At 46.0% G+C, this 21,866-nt stretch overlaps 1 protein-coding gene across 2 annotated transcripts in view; it reads left to right on the top strand.

Annotated features, from left to right (window-relative positions):
- pkn2b (protein kinase N2b) overlaps positions 1-21,866 on the top strand; it is a 32,159-nt gene that overhangs the window by 5,552 nt on the left and 4,741 nt on the right. For both annotated transcript variants that reach the window (XM_062555926.1, XM_062555925.1), the window contains exons 2-18: positions 1,831-2,131; positions 7,233-7,393; positions 10,553-10,676; positions 11,780-11,928; positions 13,068-13,281; positions 13,774-13,959; positions 14,470-14,579; positions 17,344-17,487; positions 17,874-17,949; positions 18,109-18,283; positions 18,490-18,616; positions 19,052-19,197; positions 19,518-19,593; positions 19,686-19,777; positions 20,161-20,337; positions 20,567-20,629; positions 20,757-20,833. In XM_062555926.1, the coding sequence (XP_062411910.1) occupies positions 1,831-2,131; positions 7,233-7,393; positions 10,553-10,676; positions 11,780-11,928; positions 13,068-13,281; positions 13,774-13,959; positions 14,470-14,579; positions 17,344-17,487; positions 17,874-17,949; positions 18,109-18,283; positions 18,490-18,616; positions 19,052-19,197; positions 19,518-19,593; positions 19,686-19,777; positions 20,161-20,337; positions 20,567-20,629; positions 20,757-20,833 (2,398 nt within the window). The remainder of the gene's footprint in view (positions 1-1,830; positions 2,132-7,232; positions 7,394-10,552; positions 10,677-11,779; positions 11,929-13,067; positions 13,282-13,773; positions 13,960-14,469; positions 14,580-17,343; positions 17,488-17,873; positions 17,950-18,108; positions 18,284-18,489; positions 18,617-19,051; positions 19,198-19,517; positions 19,594-19,685; positions 19,778-20,160; positions 20,338-20,566; positions 20,630-20,756; positions 20,834-21,866) is intronic.

The raw sequence follows: 21,866 nt of genomic DNA, 5'->3' as shown, positions 1-21,866 counted from the left end.
TTGTTTATGTTTTAAAATAGTTTGATCTTGGAAGTGGAAGTGCGCTATTGTATGCTATTGTATGTTATTGTATGTTCCAAAACTCCTGGTCAGATTTGGAAAGTGTATAGAATACTTATGGAACGGTTTCCACTTTTGTATCCCCTATCTTATGCATAATTACAGCATTTAGAGCTTCTGAAATGCTACACTTGGCATGCCTGCGCTGTCTGAACACCTATTATTTTTGAACACATAGCAAATTTGCCTGTTATTTTTAGTGTGCTGTGGTCGTACGGGGTCAAGTTTTCTAGTTGGTGTTTTACGCCTGTAGTCAGAAGCCTGAAGCCTGTCTGTGCCGCACCCTATTGATAGCAGAGGCGGTGGATGCCAAGTGGAGTGTTTGCCGTATGCCTGTAAATCAAGCAGAGAGTTGGCCGCTTTAAGGGGGCTCTCTGTGTGTTGTGGAGGTGGGCTGTGCACTCCCAGTTCAAGGAAACTACATGTTTGTGCAAACTGCAGTGGCAGGAGTTGAAGAGGAGAAAGGTTACAGACCAACAAATGCACTGACAGGAATTCTAGCTTCTAGCTAGAGACACAATTGTGTCTAAGTGCTCTTCAACTTAGTCTTCAAAACATTATATTTATATATTGTGTGTGTATATATATATATATATATATATATATATATATATATATATATATGCAGTGTGTATATATATAGAGAGAGAGACTTGTTTCATACAAGTCTTGAAGTAAAATAACTGAAAATGTGTTGGGATGTTACTTTGAATTTAGCTTAACCAAACTATTTGCCTGTTGACTGTGACGCACACCTTACGTGTGTGTGTGTGTGTGTGTGTGTGTGTGTGTGTATGGTGGGTGCTTTGGGCATGACGTGTGGAGAGGGACAGCATTCCTTGGCATTGTCTGGTCACTGCTGGCTTTTGTTAAGGTCACCCGGTGTGTTTGTGTGTTGGGCCCAGAGCTCGCTGTGGCACTGACAGAGGCCCCCTGTGCCTTCCCAGCACACAGATTAGCTGTCCAGCTTTATGCCATTACATAATGGCTCCGTGCCTCCAGACACACGCAAGGCTGCAGTTTCAAGGGCAGAGTTGTCAAGAACCTCTAAAGGGGTCCAGAAACCTGCACAGACTGGCAGCCATGTTGCCCACTGATGAGATCAAATAGAACTACTGTTTGGATGGGAATTACTTTGCTATGGCCCTAAACATTTGTGAAAGATTTAAATGTACACTGATTGAAGTTGATTTCTTTTTTCTTGAAATACTACTTTTGCGTCTACTTTGCTACCATGTTGTTTGTTTTGTTTCCGTAACATCAGAAGCCTAGTTTAAATGCACTGGCCAAGGACTTCAGCTTTTAGCATTGCTGGTTTATTTTCAGTTGTGGTTATAGGCTAGTTGTTTTGGACATCATTTGGCTCTGTTGACAGTGCAGTGTAATGTGTGTTTAATGTGAGTTTAATGTGATTGCATGTAGACAGAAAGTGGAAGCTTCATATAACTTCCTCTCAGTTCACATAAAAAGATCAAGACCATTACCTCATCAGCTATCTCTGAATAGTCCATCTCAGTTTGTGACAGTTTTGCTCTGGCCTGGATTTGGGGTCATATACAATGCACTGGAAAGGCAACATTAAATTACATTTTCATGAAGGCACATTTGTTGTAACATAGTTGCTATACTATCTCTTTGCTTGTTTTCAAATTATTAAAATGGATGGCTTAAAGAATAAAAAAAAGTGTTAGTTCCTCATCCTTTGTTTGCGTATATTGTAGCTGTTCAGTTGATATACCTGTGCTCCATGTTGTGTTTCATAATCCACAGGGGGACACAATGGGTCACCAAGTGTCCGAGCGCCTCGGCCTGGGCCACAACCTAGACCTGTCCGACACCATGGTGCAGCAGAAGCTGGACGAGATCAAGGACCAGATCAAGCGCGAGATCCGCAAAGAGCTGAAGATCAAAGAGGGCGCCGAGAACCTGCGCAAGGTAACCACTGACAAGAAGAGCCTGGCCTACGTGGACAACATGCTGAAGAAGTCCAGCAAGAAGGTGGAGGAGCTCCATCAGGAGCTGCAAGAGCTCAACGCCCACATTGTGGTGAAGGACCCCGACGAGCTTCTAGGTAAGGCTGTGGGCTTCGTCGCTGCTGATGGTTCTCAAGTTTGGTTTGCAAGGATGGATACCAAGCAGGCCACATTGGGGCAGCAACAATTAGTCGATTAGTTGTCAACTATTCAATTTATCGGCAACTATTTTGGTTATCGATTTATCAGTTTGTCATTTTAAGAAAAACACTTCAAAATTCACGGATTGCACTTTACTGATAGTAAGTCAAATATCTTTGGCGTGTGAACAGAAAGCACGATTGCCATTTTATTACAAATTTTCTGTCATTTTATCGAGCAATCAACAAACCGATTAATCGAAAGAATGATCAACAGATTAATCTGCTCTAATAAATAATCATTAGTTGCAGTCCTATGCCAGATATGCGAAAATATTGGTTTAGTTGACTAATTTCTCTTTAACATTTTTACGTGGGCCAAATGGAGCTATAAAGGCACAATAACAAAACGGTTCCTTTCCACTCATGTGCCAGCTGTCATGACGCCGCCGACTGTGTCAGTTGTACTATGATCATAATCACGTCCAGTCTTTTTGACGAACAGTTGTGGCATAGCTCCTGACCCTTAGAATAGCCTCTATAAAGCAGACTGAGGAGAGGCTCATGTCATTATGCCAAAGGCCAGTAATTCACTGGATAAGTCTCAACAGGGAAAGGGCTGAAGCTGTTGTTGAACAACTGAGAGAGAGAGAGACCGAGAGAGAGACAGGGAGGGAGAGAGAGGGAGAGAGGGAGAGAGAGAGAGATGCCCTGAGTGTGTTTGTGATCCATTAAGGGAGAGCTGGCTATGGGTGGGGGAGAGTGCTGTGTCTGCTAGACGTAATGAGGGCGTGAGTGAGGAGGATCCCTCTGGGAGTTGCAATCAGTGCCAGAGTGTTATTATCCACCCCTATATGTTAGTCCATGTGTGTTTGCCTCTCTGGGATTGTATGTTTTGGACACCTTGGCTTGTGTATATCTTTATGTATTTGTTCACACGTTCATCTGGCGTAAATGGATGGACCGCTATTGGATAATGAATATGCACATGCGGTCTGAGGGGTCAAGTTTATGTGTGTGTGTGATTGAGTGCGACACATTCGAGTCTCTGATGGCCTATTTCTCTGCGTACTTACACACTGTGTGTGTGTGTGTGTGTGTGTGTGTGTGTGGATGTAATTACACATATGTCTCAGTAGCCCAGCAATGGTTGCAGTCATAGTGTACAGAAAGGCTGTTGTAATTGGCCGGCCAAAAGCAGGAGTGTACCACTCCTCTCTTCGGCAGACTGTTTACCACGAGGAGGAAAGAGGAAAAGACTGAGAGGGGGCAGTGAAGAAAAGAGGATGGGGAGGGTCAAGTCAGGAGGCAGAGGTGGAGAGTTAAAACATGGAGGCAAACATGGAGAGAGGTGAGTTAATGAGAGAAACGGGTGAGAGAGAGAGACCGAGAGGGAGAGGGAGAGAGAGAGAAAGAGAGAGGACTTAAGGAGAGAAAGGATTGGGATTGTTGGCAGGCTGAGGAGATGTCTCGCAGTCACAAGGCCTGGCTGGCACAGAGGGTAAGTCCTGCCTTGGACGTCAGCTGTGTGTGTCAGCCTCACATTGCTGAAACCCTGATGAGGAAGCGATTGCATTGACATGAACAAAGCCACTCCCCCGTGTCGTCTGTTGCCTGTGGGCTGTCATGAAAACCTGAGTGCACCTGATTCGCTATACATGCCCTCGTGTCATCATCTCCACATCTCAACCGACTTTCTATTCAGTTTCTCCTGTTAAAGGAAAAACAATGCCATTTCCTTAAAATGCAAATGCTGAAAATGAATGCGAAACACGTAGTGTCACAGTAGCACTGTCAAGTTACATGCTATGTTGTGCATCCTTTAGCACGTATTTGTGTGGAAACTATAGGGCCCCATTTCTACCTCACCAAATCACCTACATTTACATTATGGATTCAATTACTCTTGGCAGTGATTTCGTTGAGATGGTCTATACTTACAAATGAACTTTAAAAAACTGCAAAAGAGCAGTGTAAAATCCTATCCTTGGATTCATATGCCAATTTTAAACGCACGCACCCATGCACACACGCATACACACACACACACACACATACACAGACGCACATGCACACAGGCTCACTTTCAAAGGCTGTAGTAGTATGATGAGCTGCTTCTGCATGGGTGTAGTCTGGATGTAGTTAATCCCTCTGCCCACCACAGGGCAAACAGGGTACTTATTAGGGCCACTTTATGGCACACCTGCCCTTTGAACAGCGCACGCTTAATTGGGAACTTGTAGCACTTACTTCTCCTAACAGTCTGGCAGACACAAAGCCAAAGCCTCGTCGCCGGGCAGAACACTTCCCAGGGGAGCCCACGCCCCAAGGGGAGTGTGAAGCAGTGGGGACAGCGCAGAGCCACTCTGAGGAGATGACTCAAATTCACTTTAGCTTGAGAGAAATTCAGTCTTAGTCGTAATGCTCTTCTCTTCCTCTGAATGATGACACAGACTTAACTTGGAACATTCAGTTGTTAACACATGTTCTCAAAACAACAACAGAAAGAAACTACTGGAGCAGAGGTTACTTATGTCAGTGTGGAAAGCTTGTTTTTTTGTTTTTACGTCTCTAAACCCTGACACGCTGTACATTCTCTAGCCCGTTGTTTGTCGTTTTGAGCACGGGCTGCCTTTCATTTTATAACCTCCAGTTAAATCACAAGCTGTCAGTCCCTTGCCGCTGAAAACAGATTATTAACGGGCGTAATGATGGCTTGGCCCGGAGCTCCCATCCTTCACGCAAGCAAAACAGCCAGGCAAACTCTATATAGCCTCTATGCCTTAAACTGTAGGCTCCAGCTTTTTGCCCTACATTTATGTGTTTTCTTTTTCTTTTATCGTCGCCCAGATTACAGGAAGAAGGTCTGAAGTGTTTAGATTTCAGGGAGGTCTGACGGAGATAACGAAGATGGGTCCCGCTCCATTTATAGTTCACTAAATCTGACTCCGATCTCCCGACGCAGATTGCGGCTAAGTGTGTGAAAGGAAGGAAGGCGCGGGTCCATACGCGGTTACTGGTGACGGCGGGCAAACGTGCTAAAACAGAGGCCCGAAAATTGGTTCCTGTTTGCGTGCGATTGTTTCGGTTTTGAGACGATCATTTCCATTGCGTAGTTAGGCACGGCGACGTGGTCTCCTGGGCTGTGGGTGTGGGAGTAGCCGAAAAAATGGGAGCGAGAAAGGAGACTCCCATTTCCCTGTCCATGTGAAACTCCGCAGTGGGACACTGACGTGTTCGAGTTTAACAGGGGACCTAATTGAAGTCTGATCCTTTTTTTTGTGTGCTTTTTGTGGTTGCGGGTAATGAATGATTCATTGCCCGTGTGACACGGTGTGTGTGTGTGTGTGTGTGTGTGTGTGTGTGTGTGTCTGTAGTGTGTGTGTGTGTGTGTGTGTGTGTGTGTGTTTTGCTGGTGCTGGTGTGCCTGTTCTGACACGAGGAGATGATCTCATGCATCAGCACTGCGGCCCCTGCGGAACAAGCTGCTGACTGAAGGTGCACTGGAAGCCCCGTGAGGGTCGAGAGAGTGCTCGCACACATGAACTCCCTCTCCTCTCCTCTCCTCTCGTCTCCCTGAAGACTCCCTGTCCCTCGCGTGTCTCAGGACTCCCTCCCTGATTTATGACTTCAATACTCTCTGTCCATCTGGGTGAACCTTAGTACAGTACACCACAGAGGCTTAATGGGATTTTTTTTTCATGGAGCAATTGTCAGTGCATCGGTTTAATAAGAACTCAGTTTTGCTGCTCCACTGTTATTAATAAAGGTCAATTATTGTGATTATGGCGTGGATATCCGTGTGAATTCTATAAAGGCGTGTCCTCGTATTATATGAGTTTCGAGGCCATGGTGTGTATTTTCTCCCATTGCATCATCACTGCAGTGTTGGGTTGCGTTGCGTTAAGCGTTGTGTGGCGTTCGCAGCACAGTTTGTTTGGCTCGGGAAAGTGGCTGTTTACCCAACCCTCGCACGAGTCATTCCAGGGTGGTTCTCGGTTCACATAGAGCGCCTTTCACAAACCGGCTCTGGCTGTCGCCTGCGAAGCCGCACGCGCGGGTCCTGCCTGCACACGTCCACCCCCCCACCCCTCCCCCACCCCCCATATATACACACACACACGCGCACACACACGCACACATGCACAATATACAGGCACACATACATCACCCCATCCTCCCCTCCCTTGAACACCAGCTTATTAAAGCTGTCACGTATTGTGTTTTTGTTGCGCAATCTCCGTTTTTCTACTTCAAACAACAATGGAGGTGTCGCCCTGAGGAAAGCCCTCTTCTATCTACTGAGGCCCAGGAGGCGTTAGTTGGAAGTGAAGGAAAGAACGGGAATCGCTGGGTTTAACCGTTTAATGGCCCTGTGGTTTGCTGGTGTTTTGGCAGCTTAACTGTTCAGATTAACTGTGAAATGTTGGTGAAGAGCATTTCTCTCTCTCTCTCTCTCTCTCTCTCTCTCTCTCTCTCTCTCTCTCTCTCTCTCTCTCTCTCTCTCTCTCTCTCTCTCTCTCTCTCTCTCGCTCTCGCTCTCGCTCTCTCTTTTGAGTGCGCTCCCTCTCTCTTTCTCTCTCGTGGGGTGGGCTTCATAAAAATGCCTTTGTTGGATGCCTTGTTTAGACTGTTTAATTTTGTTTGGACTTAGGAGACGGCTCGTAATGCCGCACGTTTTCTTTATTGGAGTTGATCATAGTATAATGTGTGTCCCCATCTATCCGCTTTTTGCATTCACTATCCCTGCTTTTGATTAGTGCTCTGTGTTATGGCCTTGTTGCTTTGTAGCGACAGACAAAGCCTTATTGATAATTACTAAGTCCAATAAACAGTCTGAGAATCCTACTGCCTCACTGGAGTCTCGGTTCTATTTGTCCTCATTTTCAAGAGCTTTGTTGTCGTTGCCGTTCTAACTTCTCCAACTGTCTTCATCAGCTATTTCTGTGTGTAGTGAAAGTGCTGCTTTCACTGATGTCAAAGTATGCTGCTTTTACCATGGAAGGTTTTTTTTTCCCTTCCCTGATGTCTGACGGAGCTCTTGTCTTTGTCCTTGTAGTATCTGAATGTCCCATGACCCCCGACACCCCGAGCAGCGAGCACCGGACCTGCACCAACAGTAGCCGCCTGGCCGCCCTGAAGAGGCAGAATGACATTGAGCTCAAAGTCAAACAGGGCGCTGAGAATATGATCCAGATGTACTCCAACGGCTCCTCCAAGGTAGACTGCCTGGCTTTGTGTATCTCTGGGTTACTGTGTATGTCTATGTATGTGATGTATATTGTATATATATGTGTGTCTGTTCACTTTGTGTTTCTGTCTGTGTCCTTGTGTCTGCCTATGCATGTGAGGTTATTTGTATGGTTTATTTTTCCCATGTTTGTGTCTGTATTTATGTCTGTTATGAGTGGTAAAGGGCCACGATCGTCTGCAGAGGCGGTATGATTTACATAGAGCAAAATGTCTTTACGGGGGGAAAAAAAGGATCAGCCGCACTTGAAAGCCATTCTGAGTGCAGAATTGTAAACACACACAGCAGACACTGGGAGGGGAAAAAAAAAGAGACTCCTATCTAAAATAGCAACCTTAAATGTGAAGAATTCAGTCCAACTCAGGAGCCGTCTGTGGGGAGATGAGTCCTTTGAAGTGAAGGGGAGATTGTTTAAGTTCCATCCCAAAGAAATGGAAACAGATGGGAGAGAAAATATCCAATAAACCTGGAGAAGTGGTGGAGGGACCTGGCCATGTTGGAGAGATAGCAAGTCATCAGTCTGAGCCTGAGATGCTGTGCTGAAAGTGTCTCCTCGTATTATAAGGCTCATCGACCCTGTTGTACTCTGTGGCTCCTGCAAAGGAAATCTGAGATGATTCAACAGAACCCTACATGTCCTCATGCACGTCTTAACACTTAGTGGATCACGAGTATTTGCCTCATTTTTATTTTCGGTGTGCATGGAGCCGGTGTTGTTGTTGTTGTTGTTGTTGTTGTTGTTGTTGCTGCTGTTGCTGTTGTTTTTGTTGTTGTTTACATAATGATTACGTGCTCTGGTCCTGTAAAGGGAGGCCACTATGAGACAAGAAAAATAATATGTGAAGAATTTTCCCAGAGTAAAACACAGCCTTGACCTGTTGCTTCCTGTAACTGCGACAGCAACCCCCCCACCCCCTCCAACTGTAACAAAGCTCAGAGCGAGAGCGAGAGAGTGAGATGGAGAGTTGGAGAGAGAGATGGAGAAAAGGCAGCAAGAGTAAAGCCCACAGGCCCAGACAGTGGTCTAAAATTAGCCTCTCAGCTTGAACTCAGGACAGAGGAAGTGGAAGAGGACAGGTGATCAGTTAAATCTGTTTACACTCGTTTTTTCCCCCGAAGGCTTTTCTCTCTCTCTCTCTCTCTCTCTCTCTCTCTCTCTCTCTCTCTCTCTCTCTCTCTCTCTCTCTCTCTCTCTCCGCTTTCTCTTTCACCTTCTCTCTGTCTGTCCCTCTCTCTCCCTCTCTCTCTCTCTCTCTCTCTCTCTCCCTCCCTCCCTGTCTTTTCTCTTTCTCTTTCTCTCTGAGGCCCAGAGCTTCTGCACTGAAGCTGCTAGTGAGGCATGACCAGGGATTAGAGTGGATGCCACTGTCCTAGAACAAAGCAGCGATCACTCACGCTGGGATATTGAGCCAGATCAGGCAGTGGATCCTTTATGACCGATTAGGATTGTGATGGGGGGTTAGAGCAGCCAGATTAGCCGCATATTGCATGAGGAAATGTCGGTCAGTAGGCTGTCAAGCCGCCCCCGGTCGCGGCGCTTTTGTTTTGTCGTCGTATCTTTTTTCCAAGTTAGCTCACTTTCTGTTTTTCTGCGCTCGTCATGTCGGGGCTTTTTTCACTCCGTTTCGCCTGCTATCAACGGAGCGTCATTTGCTGAGGAAGTGATATAAGTCAGGAATGTCTGTCATGCGTGGCTCTCGAGCACCAGGAAGAGGGCTGAGGCAACAGGAAGCTCTCTCCTACCTGACTCCGACAGGAGTTAAGTGACCCGTGGCCACCTCGGTCACAGTTGCACTCCTGCGCTGTTGACAACATACCCTCTCACTCACCACAAGTATCTTTCCTCCGTGTTTCTGCCCCCCTTTACAGCCCTGCTGTTTTGGGTTTCTGAATGGAGGCTGTGGGTGAGGATGTGGGTGCGGGAGTGGGAACATGCGGGCTGCTCTCTCTCTCTCTCTCTCTCTCTCTCTCTCTCTCTCTCTCTCTCTCTCTCTCTCTCTCTCTCTCTCTCTCTCTGCTCCGTCTTAATGGATCACAAACACACTCGGGGCATCGCTCTCTCTCGCTCTCGCTCTCGCTCTCTCTGACTGCTCCGCTGCACGGGCTATTCTAGGTTAGGCCGGTCACATGCTCGGAGAGTTCCTGCAGCGCGTCCTGCAGGAAGTGCCTCCCAGCTGGCGTCAGCAGACGAACACGCCGGCCTCAGGAAAAGGGTCCACTTGCTTGTTCTCCACTCCCCCTACACCCCCCATCCCCCCCACACCCGCCTCCTCCGCTCCACTCTGTGACACCGGCCGCCCAGCTCCCAGTCAAAACAGAGATTGGAGGATCGGGCCGGACATGAAATCGGCCACTTCTGCCACTAAATTCCATAAGCTCAATGGCATTGTTCAGCAATGCTGTGCCCGGATTGGAATGTTGACCTTAGTCATGGGTTGGTTCCCAGAAGCGGGTATTTCAGTGCACTGGTGAATAGGAGACAACTGACAAATGTTCAGTGTCTCCCATTTGTGAACCGTGGGACACGCACCGCATTATTACATTATTTTGTAATGGTGACTTCTCAAAGATGTTTTGTTTGCTTAGATACCACAATACTGCACTAAACATTTTGTGGATTAGCCATAATTGCTGATTACTAATATTGACTGGATGAGTCATTTGTCTCATAACAGCACTTAAAGTTAGTAAACAGTGGTCTTTTTAGATAAGGGATTCATGCAGTTTGTACACAGTGGTGTTTTAGATATAATATAAGGGATTCATACAGATTGTAGACAGTGGAGTATTAAATTATGAATCCCTTCTATTTATTAGCTTCTACATTGACTTGTCAGAGAGGCCCCATTTAGTAGTTAGCTTGGCACTTGATTAGTAATCCAAGTTGTTTTTTGAGTAATTTTATTTTCAAATCAACTTTTAAGTTGAAAAGTTTTTTGCTCTGCCTGGTATCAACTCAGTATTTCATGGACACATACAATGATCATTTCTCTCATATTTGACTGAGGCTCAATGTTGTGTGCACATAAGATTAGATAGTCAAACTAACATGGCTGACAAAATGGAATATCTCTCCGTAAGCGCTTTTGTCAGAAATTAAAGCAACGGTGTTTCTGCTTTTGTCTTAGGATCGCAAGCTGTTAGCTGCCGCCCAACAGATGCTCCAGGACAGCAAGACGAAGATTGAATTCATCCGCATGCAAATCCTCAAAGCCACCCAGGCTAGTGAAATGGGCTTTGAGAGTAATGATGGTACGTATTGGTCCTCTTGCTTCATACGTACCTCCCTATTGTAACTCGGGGATCAAGAGAATTGTTGAAATATGAAATGACTTTCTACAGTCTGATGATTTGCTTATTAGGAGAATGGATCATGATTTACAGTGTTGGGATTGTCAAAATTATTTCAGAAATTGTATTATTTTCATGTGACTTTTTTTTCAGAATTGCATGCATTGTTGAAACAAGAACACATTTCACAATAGAACATCACGTTAGCCAGTTACTTAATTGCAGCAAAACCAATATCCCACTGTTAATCATATTGAGAATATTTAATAATGTGTGACAATGCACAATTCAATGCTTGATGCAGTAAAACATTCAATATTATTATGACATTAGCAGATAAAGAATAGACTTTGTATGCCTACCTTGTTGCCTGGGAACACCCAGACCTTCACAATTGTACAATTGGGAGTGGGTCTTGAAAAGGTTAATTGACTTACTGTTTCCAGCAGGGGCAAAACTAGCAGAGAAATGAAACTATTGTTACATTGAACTCTTACCAAATCGTTTCAAAAGTGTAGCAATCTTGTAAGCAAAGGTTTTAAATGCAGTGGTCCTCAATTCCAAAGAAGTACATGTCCATGCCAGATTAGCTATTGCATTTGCATGCCCGTAGTAAATGGGCTTCAATGGCCTCTTGACCAGACGGACCTGCAGAGCAAATCCAAAAGTTCCTATGGTTATTCCCAGTCTACCTACCTTGGCCTGTGACCACTCAAGGCCATGGTCACCACTGGTCAAGGCTCTTTTACTAGCCTGTATTTAGAATGACACATCTATGTATACTATTGCGTAGTGCCTGGCAACGCCCCTTAGTTGTTCTAAAGTCACTGTAAGCTACAGCCTCATGGGGCTTATTGCTTAAACACACACATATTAACCTAACTGCTGTCTTAATCTCAGTGGTTTCTCAAAACCTCCTCTACTTGAAAGAGAGAATCTAGGTCTGAAGGAGAGGATCTGTGAGCACTTCTGTGCGGGTTAGTGCGAGCTGTTCATGTGTGTCGTGTCGTGTCGTGTGTGTGTGTGTGTGTGTGTGTGTGTGTGTGTGTGTGATCCCTGTGCAGTTCCTGGCACCAAGCCCATCATCAGTCCTCTGGACCTGCGGCTGGAGGAGCTGCGGCATCACTTCCGGATAGAGTCGGCCCTGGCAGAGGGCGCCCGCAACGTCATGAAGCTGCTGGACAAGGTGGCGGAGAAGAAGGGACACTCTGAGGTGAGAAGGCATGTGGATCTGCCCTGGCCTCAGCTCTCTGGGCGTCATAAAAAGGGCTCATCCAGGAGATGGAGAGAGGAGAGAAGAGAGTCTTTGAGATCTTGACAGACACGGGTGACTTTGCTGAGGCTGGATAGAATTTGTGATGCAAGAGGTCAGTTGCACAATTCAGATTCATTTTCGAAGAAAACATTTCCTACGATGTCCAGGCTTTCTCCAGTATAATGTACTGAAGCTACATATCTAAGTGACCGTTTACAGTACGTGCTTGTTTATGGGAAGTAGGAGGTTTTATTTTTATGGCGTTACCATCGCTGGGTCTTCCCTTGACCTTTAGGATAATGAAGATGAATATTGCATGTGTGTGTCACAAAAAAACTGTTCCCCCGCCACCGGCAGACTTTGGTCGCAACGCCGTGTGAAATGTTACAGTCAGGCTCGTGTAGGTGGGTGTCGACGTCGCACGCCTCCATGGAATGTTCCGGAGCGAGTGCAGCATACTGCAGCCCTCTGTGTCCCATAGGTCCACAGCCTGCCAGCTCTCTATCTCGGTCTCAGCTGCCCGGCGCAAATGGCCCGGGCAGTCAAACGGCCGTGCAGCTGTGTGCGAGTTTGCGCATGCCAATGTGCCGTGCAGAAGGGTGCCTCCCGAGCCGTAACGACAGTGAGATGAGGCTTTGTATTTGGCCTTGTAGGGCTGCTTTCATGGTATCAGTGGGTCCAGGTGTGACCTGGAGGGGGGGGGCATTGCTACTGGCTGCCTGTGGTTGCAGTTTTAGACCTTTGACCATCACTGCATACACATTGTTGGTTGAAGAGATAAAACGTTTGACAGACCACAGACAACTGTACGTAGGTGTGTTTGCTTGTAAGCAGGCCTATAAAACAGGCTGCCTTTAGCCAAAGCTTTTGGCTTAATCCGTCTAATTACCTATTTGATTTATTCAATATAAGTAGACAGTATGAAGCATAGCCTAAATCTAAATATGGACAGCTTGACAGCTTGGGTATGCCAGATATAAGAGTATGAGTAACTGTATTAGTGTTGTGGTCTTAGATATTAGTCTCTTTCTTTTCACTGTTTTTCCTCATTGGTTCTCTTTTTCTTCCTTCTTTTCCCTCTCCTGTCCTCTCGTCAGGCCCAGGCGGTGCTGAATGACTCCAGTCAGAAGCTGGACCTGCTGAAGTACTCCCTGGAGCAGCGGCTGAGCGAGCTGCCCAAGAACCACCCCAAGATCAGCGAGGTCAAGGAGGAGCTGGCCATGGTGGTGTCGCCGCCGCTCAGCCCGCGCCAGAGCATCATCTCCACACACACCCAGTACAGCACGGTGGCCAAGCCGGCCGCGCTCACCGGTACGCCCCGCCAAGCCACCCGCACGGGCCCGTGGGCATGCACACACATGCACGCACACACACCCTGTCACACACCTGTCACACAGCCAAAAACGGGCTCCTCTTACCTGTGCTGCAGCACGTAGAAGGAAACAAATAAACAAAAACACACCACACACACACCACACACACAGTTTTGAATGGCCAAATTAAGCATAGCCATTTTACTTCGACCTTTTGAAAGTCAGGGAGTGGAAAGGAGACTTCCTGTTAGTTTTGATCCTATGATCCAGTCTTTCATTGAGTTGAAAGTTCAAAGTTGGTACATAGCAGACACCTTTATCCAAAACGACACAGACTCGCAACAGTGTGTTTGGGAATCAAATCCAGCAGGCGTGCTAATAGAGACCGTTAATACCTGCATATGATGTGTTATTCATACACCTGTAAGGCAACACAATAGATCCGACTCCTTTCATGAAGTGTGGGACGCTGTGTGGGTGTGCTGGACAGGTACGCTGGACGTGAGGCTCATGGGCTGTCAGGACCTGCTGGAGACGGTCCCGGGCCGCGCCAAGGGGGGGACCATGACGCTGCCGGGCTGGAGCCCCAGCGACGCCCGCTCCTCCTTCATGAGCCGCAGCAACAAGAACCGCGGCAGCAGCAGCCGCAACCTCTCCAAGTCCGACGAGCTGACCAGTTGAGTGACCGCCCGCCTTTCTCTCTCCCTCTACAGTATTCATTCAGATCGTTCTAGTCTTTCCTGCGTGTCTAGCGTAGAGTACAGTACTTTCCCACATATAAACCGCATTGTGTATTTAAACCGCATAGTGTTTTATGCAAGTTAAAAGAAACTAAACCATATTAACACCATATTAACTGCCCCCTAACCTCATAGCTGAAGAAATTTTGCCAAATCAATGTATAAGCCGCGGCTAATAGTCGGGAAATTACGGCATGTCTTATATCTACGTTATTTAGGGACTGGGTTTTTAAAATAGATTTAAAATCATTTTTGTAAGTACTCAGAGGGAGGGATTTTGTGTTTGGGGAAGCGGTGACGACAGTAAGACTTGAGGTGCACAGTGCTGATGAGGGCTTTGGCGTCCTCGCAGCGTGAGTCCAGGCTTTTCTTAGAGACTGATCAGAGAGCAGAGCTGCTTTGGGGATGGTTGAACTAAACTCTGTGTGTGTGTGTCTCTTATCCAGATGAGATCAGTGCTGTGCTGAAGTTGGATAACACGGTGGTGGGCCAGACCAGCTGGAAGCCTGTCAGTAACCAGGCCTGGGACCAGAAGTTTACCCTCGACCTGGACAGGGTAGGCACACACTCCCGCGCTCGCTCGGCTGTGCATATTGACTCCATTGTGCTTTATCTCTCCCGCTCACTCCCTCTTGAGCACTCTTGACTCTTCTGCACACACATTATTACGCACAATCTCTCTCTCTCCCTCTCTCACTCACTCACACTCTCTCTCACTCTCACTCTCTCTCTCACTCTCTCTAACTCACTCACTCACTCTCACTCTCTTGCTCACACACTCTCTCTCTCACTCCCTCTAACTCACTCACTCACTTACACTCTCTCTTTCTCTCTCCCTCTCTCTCTCAAACACACGCACACACACGCACACACAAACACACACACACACTCATACTACTCTCTCCCTTTGATCCTCTGACCCATGAAAAGCACACTGCTACACACAACTCCCAACACTTTAACTCGCACAGTGAGTGGAACAACCACGGGCCCTTCTCCACAATTCACTTTGGCAGTGTTAATCCAGGCTTTGGCTCTCACCCCTCTCACATCCCACCTTCTGAAGGCAACTTAAAAAGGAGTACCGCCGTCGTCACTCCTAATCTGTTTGTTCTCTCTCCCTACCCCCGCGCCCCCCACCCCCCCCCGCCCCCTCTCCCGACGTTCTGAAATCCTCTGACTTGGACGGCGGTTTGAGTTACCTGAGCGCAGGACTGTGAAAGTAAACTCCCTAGACCTGAGGCGAACCTGCGTGTTGATATCCTTGTGCTGGAAGAATAGATGCGATTGGCCACCTCCCACTGGTGTGTCTGCTTTGAAGAGTGGGTAGGAGACAGGCAGGACTGAGGGGGTTTCAGCATGGGGGAACTGGGTGGTATAATGGGGAGAAAACTGCATGGTAATTTTCCATGAAGGTGTCTGCTTCTGGAGAGGGGATGGGAGGGGGGTGAGGGGTCAGATAAAGTCCTGGCTTTTGGATGAGAGAAAAGACGTGAAGGATGAGGTTCAGTGGGTTTTCCTTGAAGTCATTTCAATAGAATGAGCTCATTACACCACAGGCCTGTTGCGCTGTGTGCGTGCGCGCGTGCGTGTGTGTGTGTGTGTGTGTGTGTGTGTGTGTGTGTGTGTGTGTGTGTGTGTGTGTGTGTGTGTGTGTGTGTGTGTGTGTGTGTGAATTATCTCAGTGTTTATCCAGGTCTTCTTTCAGCCCGTGTGTGTGCACGTGCGAGAGGGGGTGTGTGTGTGTTATTGCACATTAATTTACTCTGATTAGTTCTTATTAGCTACATACTTCTACTGATTATGCTCTGTTAGTGTTAGCCTTTAAGCTAAGAGAAGTTGTGTAATGAGGGAAGACTAGTGTCTGGGACGGCTGTCTCCTGGTCCTCTCACAGGCTGTCATGGGTCTAGTGCCAAAGTGTTAAGATCTTGTTATTTTGGTCCACAACCCCTGCTAACCTGGCACATTGCTGTACACTACAGCAAGTGGTATCAAATGGAGTGCAGTTTATAATTCTAATAGTCCAGTATGAGTCCTGTGGACTAGTGTCAGTGACTGGAGCGGGGACACCTGAGTTAGGAGTGGTGTTTTGCATGATCCCATTTCTACTGCTTTTCTTTTTGTGTCTGTTTGGCAAAGGGCTAACATGCAATCTGAGCCAACGGTGCTTTTGCTGTAACCATTCACAAGTTGCCTAAACTGACCTATCGCTTTAGTTGCAGATGCAAGACCTCTTAGCCAGTGTGATCAGTGCTCTGGTAACCTGAGAAGCAACTTATTCTACTGCCATGAGGGCACACGGTTGTCCAAAAACTGCTGACCCAGAAGAATACCAGCTGGCATAGGGGGCAGGGCAGAAATATGATCATGGGTAGTTGCCACTAGTGTATTGCCGTCTAGTGGCTCATAAGTGATAAGAGCAGGAGTTTCATATAACTTGTAGAATTCTAAAAGTTTTAGTCAAGAAGGTTGTTTTGGTTGCGTGTGTCTGTCTGTTGGTTGGGTTGTTGTGTCACCAGTATTGTTTGTCACTCTACTGGCCTGACTTTCATGCAAGTTTGTGGAGAGGTGTGGTGTGGGCCAAAGAAGACTCACGTGGCGCCTGCATGCATTTGATTGTGCTTGCGCTAACTCCAGCATTAAGATGCATCATTAAAGGGGACCGTTGGCCCTTGGCGGCGGTATTTTCTCTACGGAGCGCTTTGCTAGTTTAGATTCTGGTTATGCTCTCTGTATTTACTGTCACATGTAATACAACGAGTGGACCACAGCTGAGCGGGAATAGTAATTTGATTTCATTAAGTCAGAAGAGGTCATGTGAAATTGACGCTGAGAGCTTTTTCAGCTGAATTCACAATGGCCCTGAACCTGCATATGGAACTAGATTTTTTTCTTCTTCTTCTTCGAGAGGTTCTTTAATGTCCTCTGGGGATAATCATATAGACAGATCATTCCATGTTTCACAGCAAAATAAGCAGTACATAGAACATATAACAGAGGAGCACCACGTATAACTTGTCATAACATTTATGTAGGCACAACATCCTTAGAACACAAACCACATACAGTAACAGACAAGGGTAACAGTTGTCATGCAGAAAGTCAGTAATGTATAATACAAATGTAATATTGAAAAGCCATTCCCCCTTTAGTAGTGTAAGCTACTTCCTCTTGTGTGTCGGTTATGAACCATGTGGTTTTCATCACTTGTGGCTTTATTATTTCATTGTGAAATGACTAATGGAGGCATTGGTTGCATGCCCTGTTGTTGGATGCTGGTTGTTTAACTGTGTCTACATGTTTGTGATTGCGCCCGCAGTCGCGTGAGCTGGAGATTGCGGTGTACTGGCGCGACTGGCGCTCCCTGTGTGCCGTCAAGTTCCTGCGACTCGAGGACTTCCTGGACAACGAGCGCCATGGCATGTGCCTGTACCTGGAGCCACAGGGCACACTGTTCGCTGAGGTGAGCCATCCCCTCTAGGCTGACTCTAGATCAGCACTCAAGGTGGCTCTTGTTTTCATCATGTGCCAATCATCATTCTCGTTTCCAAGCATGAGAAGACCAGGGTTTGAGTCTATGAGCGTGTTTACATGCGCACCAGGTTTTTTTTGTAGTTATCTGATTATTCAAGTGCTCATGTAAATGGAATAAACCGATGTTCATTATGCCTCTGTTTATGAAAAATCTGTTTAACACACCTAGGTTTCTGTCAATATTCTGATTTCTTCGAGACATTTATACACCTTAAACAGTTACGATTATTGTTAGTACTTGTTTTTTTATGTGCATGTAAACACACTCTATGAGGTCAGCCCTGAAAGCCTGCTCCATTTGATCTTGTTTGCTAGGTTACCTTTTTCAACCCTGTTATTGAGAGAAGACCGAAACTACAAAGACAAAAGAAAATCTTCTCCAAGCAGCAAGGTGAGTCATATTGTCTAGTGTATTGTGTTCTGGTAATACAGCGTTCCTGTAGCGCCTGCAGAATGTCCACATCAGTCCAAATAAAAAGAAAATGGTCAAAACACACACTAAGTAACCTCCGTCTGTCTCTATTCACTTTTCCTTCTTTCCACGCTGCAGGGAAAACGTTCCTGCGTGCGCCACAGATGAACATCAACATCGCCACGTGGGGTCGGCTGGTCAGGAGGGCCATCCCCTCGGTGAACAACTCCTACAGTCCCCAGGTGCCTGACCTGTCAGAGCTGGGCCCCGAGACCACCCCTATCAGCCCCGCAGACTCCCCCACACTCTCCAGGTACACACACACACACACACATACACACAGGTATAGCTCAACAGGGTCCCTGATTCGCATTGTCATGTCCAATTCTGTCAAATGTTATATTTGCTAATACTTGACATGTAAACAAAAGCACGTGCACAGAGGGATTCAGTGCTGCTGTAGAGTGTATGCTGGCGTTCAATAGCATTAAAGTAACCCCCCACCTGTTTCATCTCCAGCAACACTACAGTGACCAAACTGGACTTTGACAAAGAGGACACCCCTCTACACAAGCGCCACTCGATCGCTGTGGACATGCCCGAGGTGCTGGCAGAGGGCAAGCTGCCGGATGGGAAAGCAGTGCAGGTACACAGACAGTGTCTCGTACAACTGACAGTTAATGGCCGGGTTCCCCAGATTCGTTAGGAAGCTCTTAAGTGCTAAGAACTTCTTAGGAGCGTTCTTAGAACGTTCTTAGAGCGCTAGTTCTTAGCATTTAAGAGCTTCTTAACGAATATGAGAAACCCGGCCAATGTCTGTGTGTACCCTTCCATTCCAGTCAGAGGACGTTAATATTTTTTCATTATTTATTACAAGTAGTTTAACTCAGTTAGAGTAAATTAATTGAACTGTCATTTTTTTTCTTTTTATTTGTGCTTATTTAATCACATAGGTAAATGTCCACTTCCATTACAGTAAATCTAATAAAGAAGCCCATCTGTCCATTCCTGGCCTGTGTGAACTTGTCGTTCCGCTTTGTCCCAATCGCCCTAACAGAGTCGTGCTGTCCCCTTCCCACAGGATGCGCTGGCGACCTTTGACTTCCTGAACGACCGGCGGAGCAGCGTGGTGGTGGTGGGGCCCCCAGGCCACGACAGTCTGGTGGAGGACGAGACCCCTCAGCCGGAGCTGGAGCTCACCGCCGTCCAGCCCAAAGCAGAGATCAAGTACGCAAACACACCACCGAGGAGTAGCTCACAGCAACACGCCTCATGCGTGTCTGTGTTTAAAGAAGAAAGGACGCTAGAAATGACATGAGACAGATCGAATGTAGTTCTGTTACATCTGGTATTATATAAAATAGTGGTGTAAAGAAGGGGTTGAGAGAGGGGATCTTTGTGGAACTGTATAGCAGAGTTCTCAGTACATCGTGTATGTCCCTCTCTGTCTGTCTTTGAAATTTGAGCATGGGAATATGGTGAAATATTCTTGCTCTTATGTTTTGCATGTGTGTGTGTGTGTTTGTGTGTGTCTGTCCTGTCTCTAGGGAGGAGGAGGAATTCCAGTTCAGCCTCAAAGACTTCAAATGTGTTGCAGTCCTTGGCCGTGGACACTTTGGGAAGGTAACCACCGTCAGCTGCAAACCACATTTGTGACGCTTAATTTAATTCCACCCGCTGCTCAGACCTCATGGTTTCTCCTCCCTCTCACCCAGGTCCTACTGGCGGAGTACAAGAGCACAGGGGAAATGTTTGCCATCAAGGCCCTGAAGAAAGGAGACATTGTGGCTCGTGATGAGGTGGACAGGTAGGCAAAGTGGACAGTGGAAGAATTCTGCCCTGTAGCCTGGTGCTCATGGAGTTGACTTTCCGGGCATGAAACATGTTCATGCAAGGATAACACTAACTGACCATCAACATAATATTGATAGATGATTAAGATAGTGTATGATTTATGATATCATTTGAAAGCTGTCATTTAAAGTCATGTACAATGTATTAGAAAATGACCGGTATTATTAGTAATTTTGTTACTAATTGGAGTCACTGCTGGATACAGTTGTGTGTTTGTGCATTTTGTTAGTAATTTGTCGTAATTTCTTTCGATTCAAAATGAATAGGATTGAAAAGCATAAATGTGATGGTCCTTTCTTTCTTCTCCTTCTCTCATCCCAACCACTCCCTGTTTAGTCTTATGTGTGAGAAGCGCATCTTTGAGACGGTGAACAGCGTGCGGCACCCGTTCCTGGTCAACTTATTCGCCTGCTTCCAGACCCGAGAGCATGTGTGCTTCACCATGGAGTACGCTGCTGGAGGCGACCTCATGATGCACATCCACGCTGACGTCTTCTCTGAGCCCCGCGCCGTGTAAGGGCCCCACTTCACACCAATAAAGCTCCCTTCTCATATGCCATCTCGCTGGACACACACACACACACACGTACACTTTCATTTCTTCATTCATAACAGGGTCGCTCCAAGTTTTAAGTAGATCCCATTTGAAGTCAGATCTGTGAGACCTGTCTGCTGGTGTTCTTGGGTCTCATTGACTAGCAATGCAATAGTGGTTTAACATTTCACATTTTTTTGTCTGCAGTTTCTATGCTGCTTGTGTGGTCCTAGGATTGCAGTTCCTTCATGATCATAAGATCGTCTACAGGTAAGGTCATCATCGTGGAGATTCATTTGATCCCCTTGATCGCATACTGAACAGAGCTTCCATCAAAGCTTTTATTGTAAAAATATTTGACATTATGCGCTAATGCTGCTTGGGCCTGCTCCTTTAGAGACCTGAAGTTGGATAATCTCTTGCTGGATACAGAAGGCTATGTGAAGATCGCTGACTTTGGCCTGTGCAAAGAAGGTGAGGGGGCACTAAATTCCTAAATTCTACATGAAAAAAATAAGCCAAGATGCACTTTAATAATATATATTATTATTATTATTATTACAGTGCATGAAAATGCACTGTACTGTTATTCCAAGTCTTCTTATTATTACAGTGCATGAAAATGCACTGTACTGTTCTTCCTCGGTCTTCTTCTTCTTCTTCTTATTATTATTCTTCTTCTAACGCACGCAATTCAGCTTCAACCGTTTAACGTAGAAACTTCATTCAAACGTTGTTGCGTAGGTCTTGCTTATGCCATGCCTGCTTTGTATTTTTCAACTTTGTAACTTTTATACTTTTTAAACTATGAGTTAAAAACTATTACAATTTCCCCCATAGACTTAACATTGCTCATTATGACATCACGGCAGCAATTAGAATCTTACGCCAGGTGGCCGGCCACCTGGGCACCAACTGTCAGTTTCTCTGGCTTTAAGCATACAGTCTCTCAGAAGACTACACATATCCTGTTAAACTGTTTCCTCTGTCCACAACTGTTTCAAAATAAAAGTCCTCAATGCAATAATACACTATTAAATCATTTAACCATTGAAACTACTCAACTATTGAACTCTTCAACCATTCCAACTGTCAGTTATCATCCACTATGCCTCCAGTCAACTACATGAAACCTCCATGTACCTAGCAACCAACATAGCAACCATTCAAATTAAGTGTTTATGACCGTTTCCATAGCAACCAACATGATTATACTGCAGTAACTTCTTGTTTCCTGATAGTGGCCGCCATGGAAACCCTAGCAACAAATGTTTCAAAATAAAAGTCCTCACTAGCAAGTTAGCTAGTTAGCATGGTTAGGATAGTTAACATTGTTAGCATAGTTAGCATTTTTAGCATAACTGCAAAAAATCATCAACTAAGTTAGCTAATCAACCTGATTAGCATTGTTAGCAAATTTAGCATTGTTAGCATAGTTAGCATTTTTAGCATTACTGCTAGAAATCATCGGTTAAGTTAGCTAATCAACCTGGTTAGCATTGTTAAT

The sequence above is a fragment of the Sardina pilchardus genome, chromosome 15 (genome assembly GCF_963854185.1).
Source record: "Sardina pilchardus chromosome 15, fSarPil1.1, whole genome shotgun sequence".
Taxonomy (NCBI): domain Eukaryota; kingdom Metazoa; phylum Chordata; class Actinopteri; order Clupeiformes; family Clupeidae; genus Sardina; species Sardina pilchardus.
The sequence above is the reverse complement of the archived record's forward strand: the minus strand, read 5'-3'. Positions and strand labels throughout refer to the sequence as shown.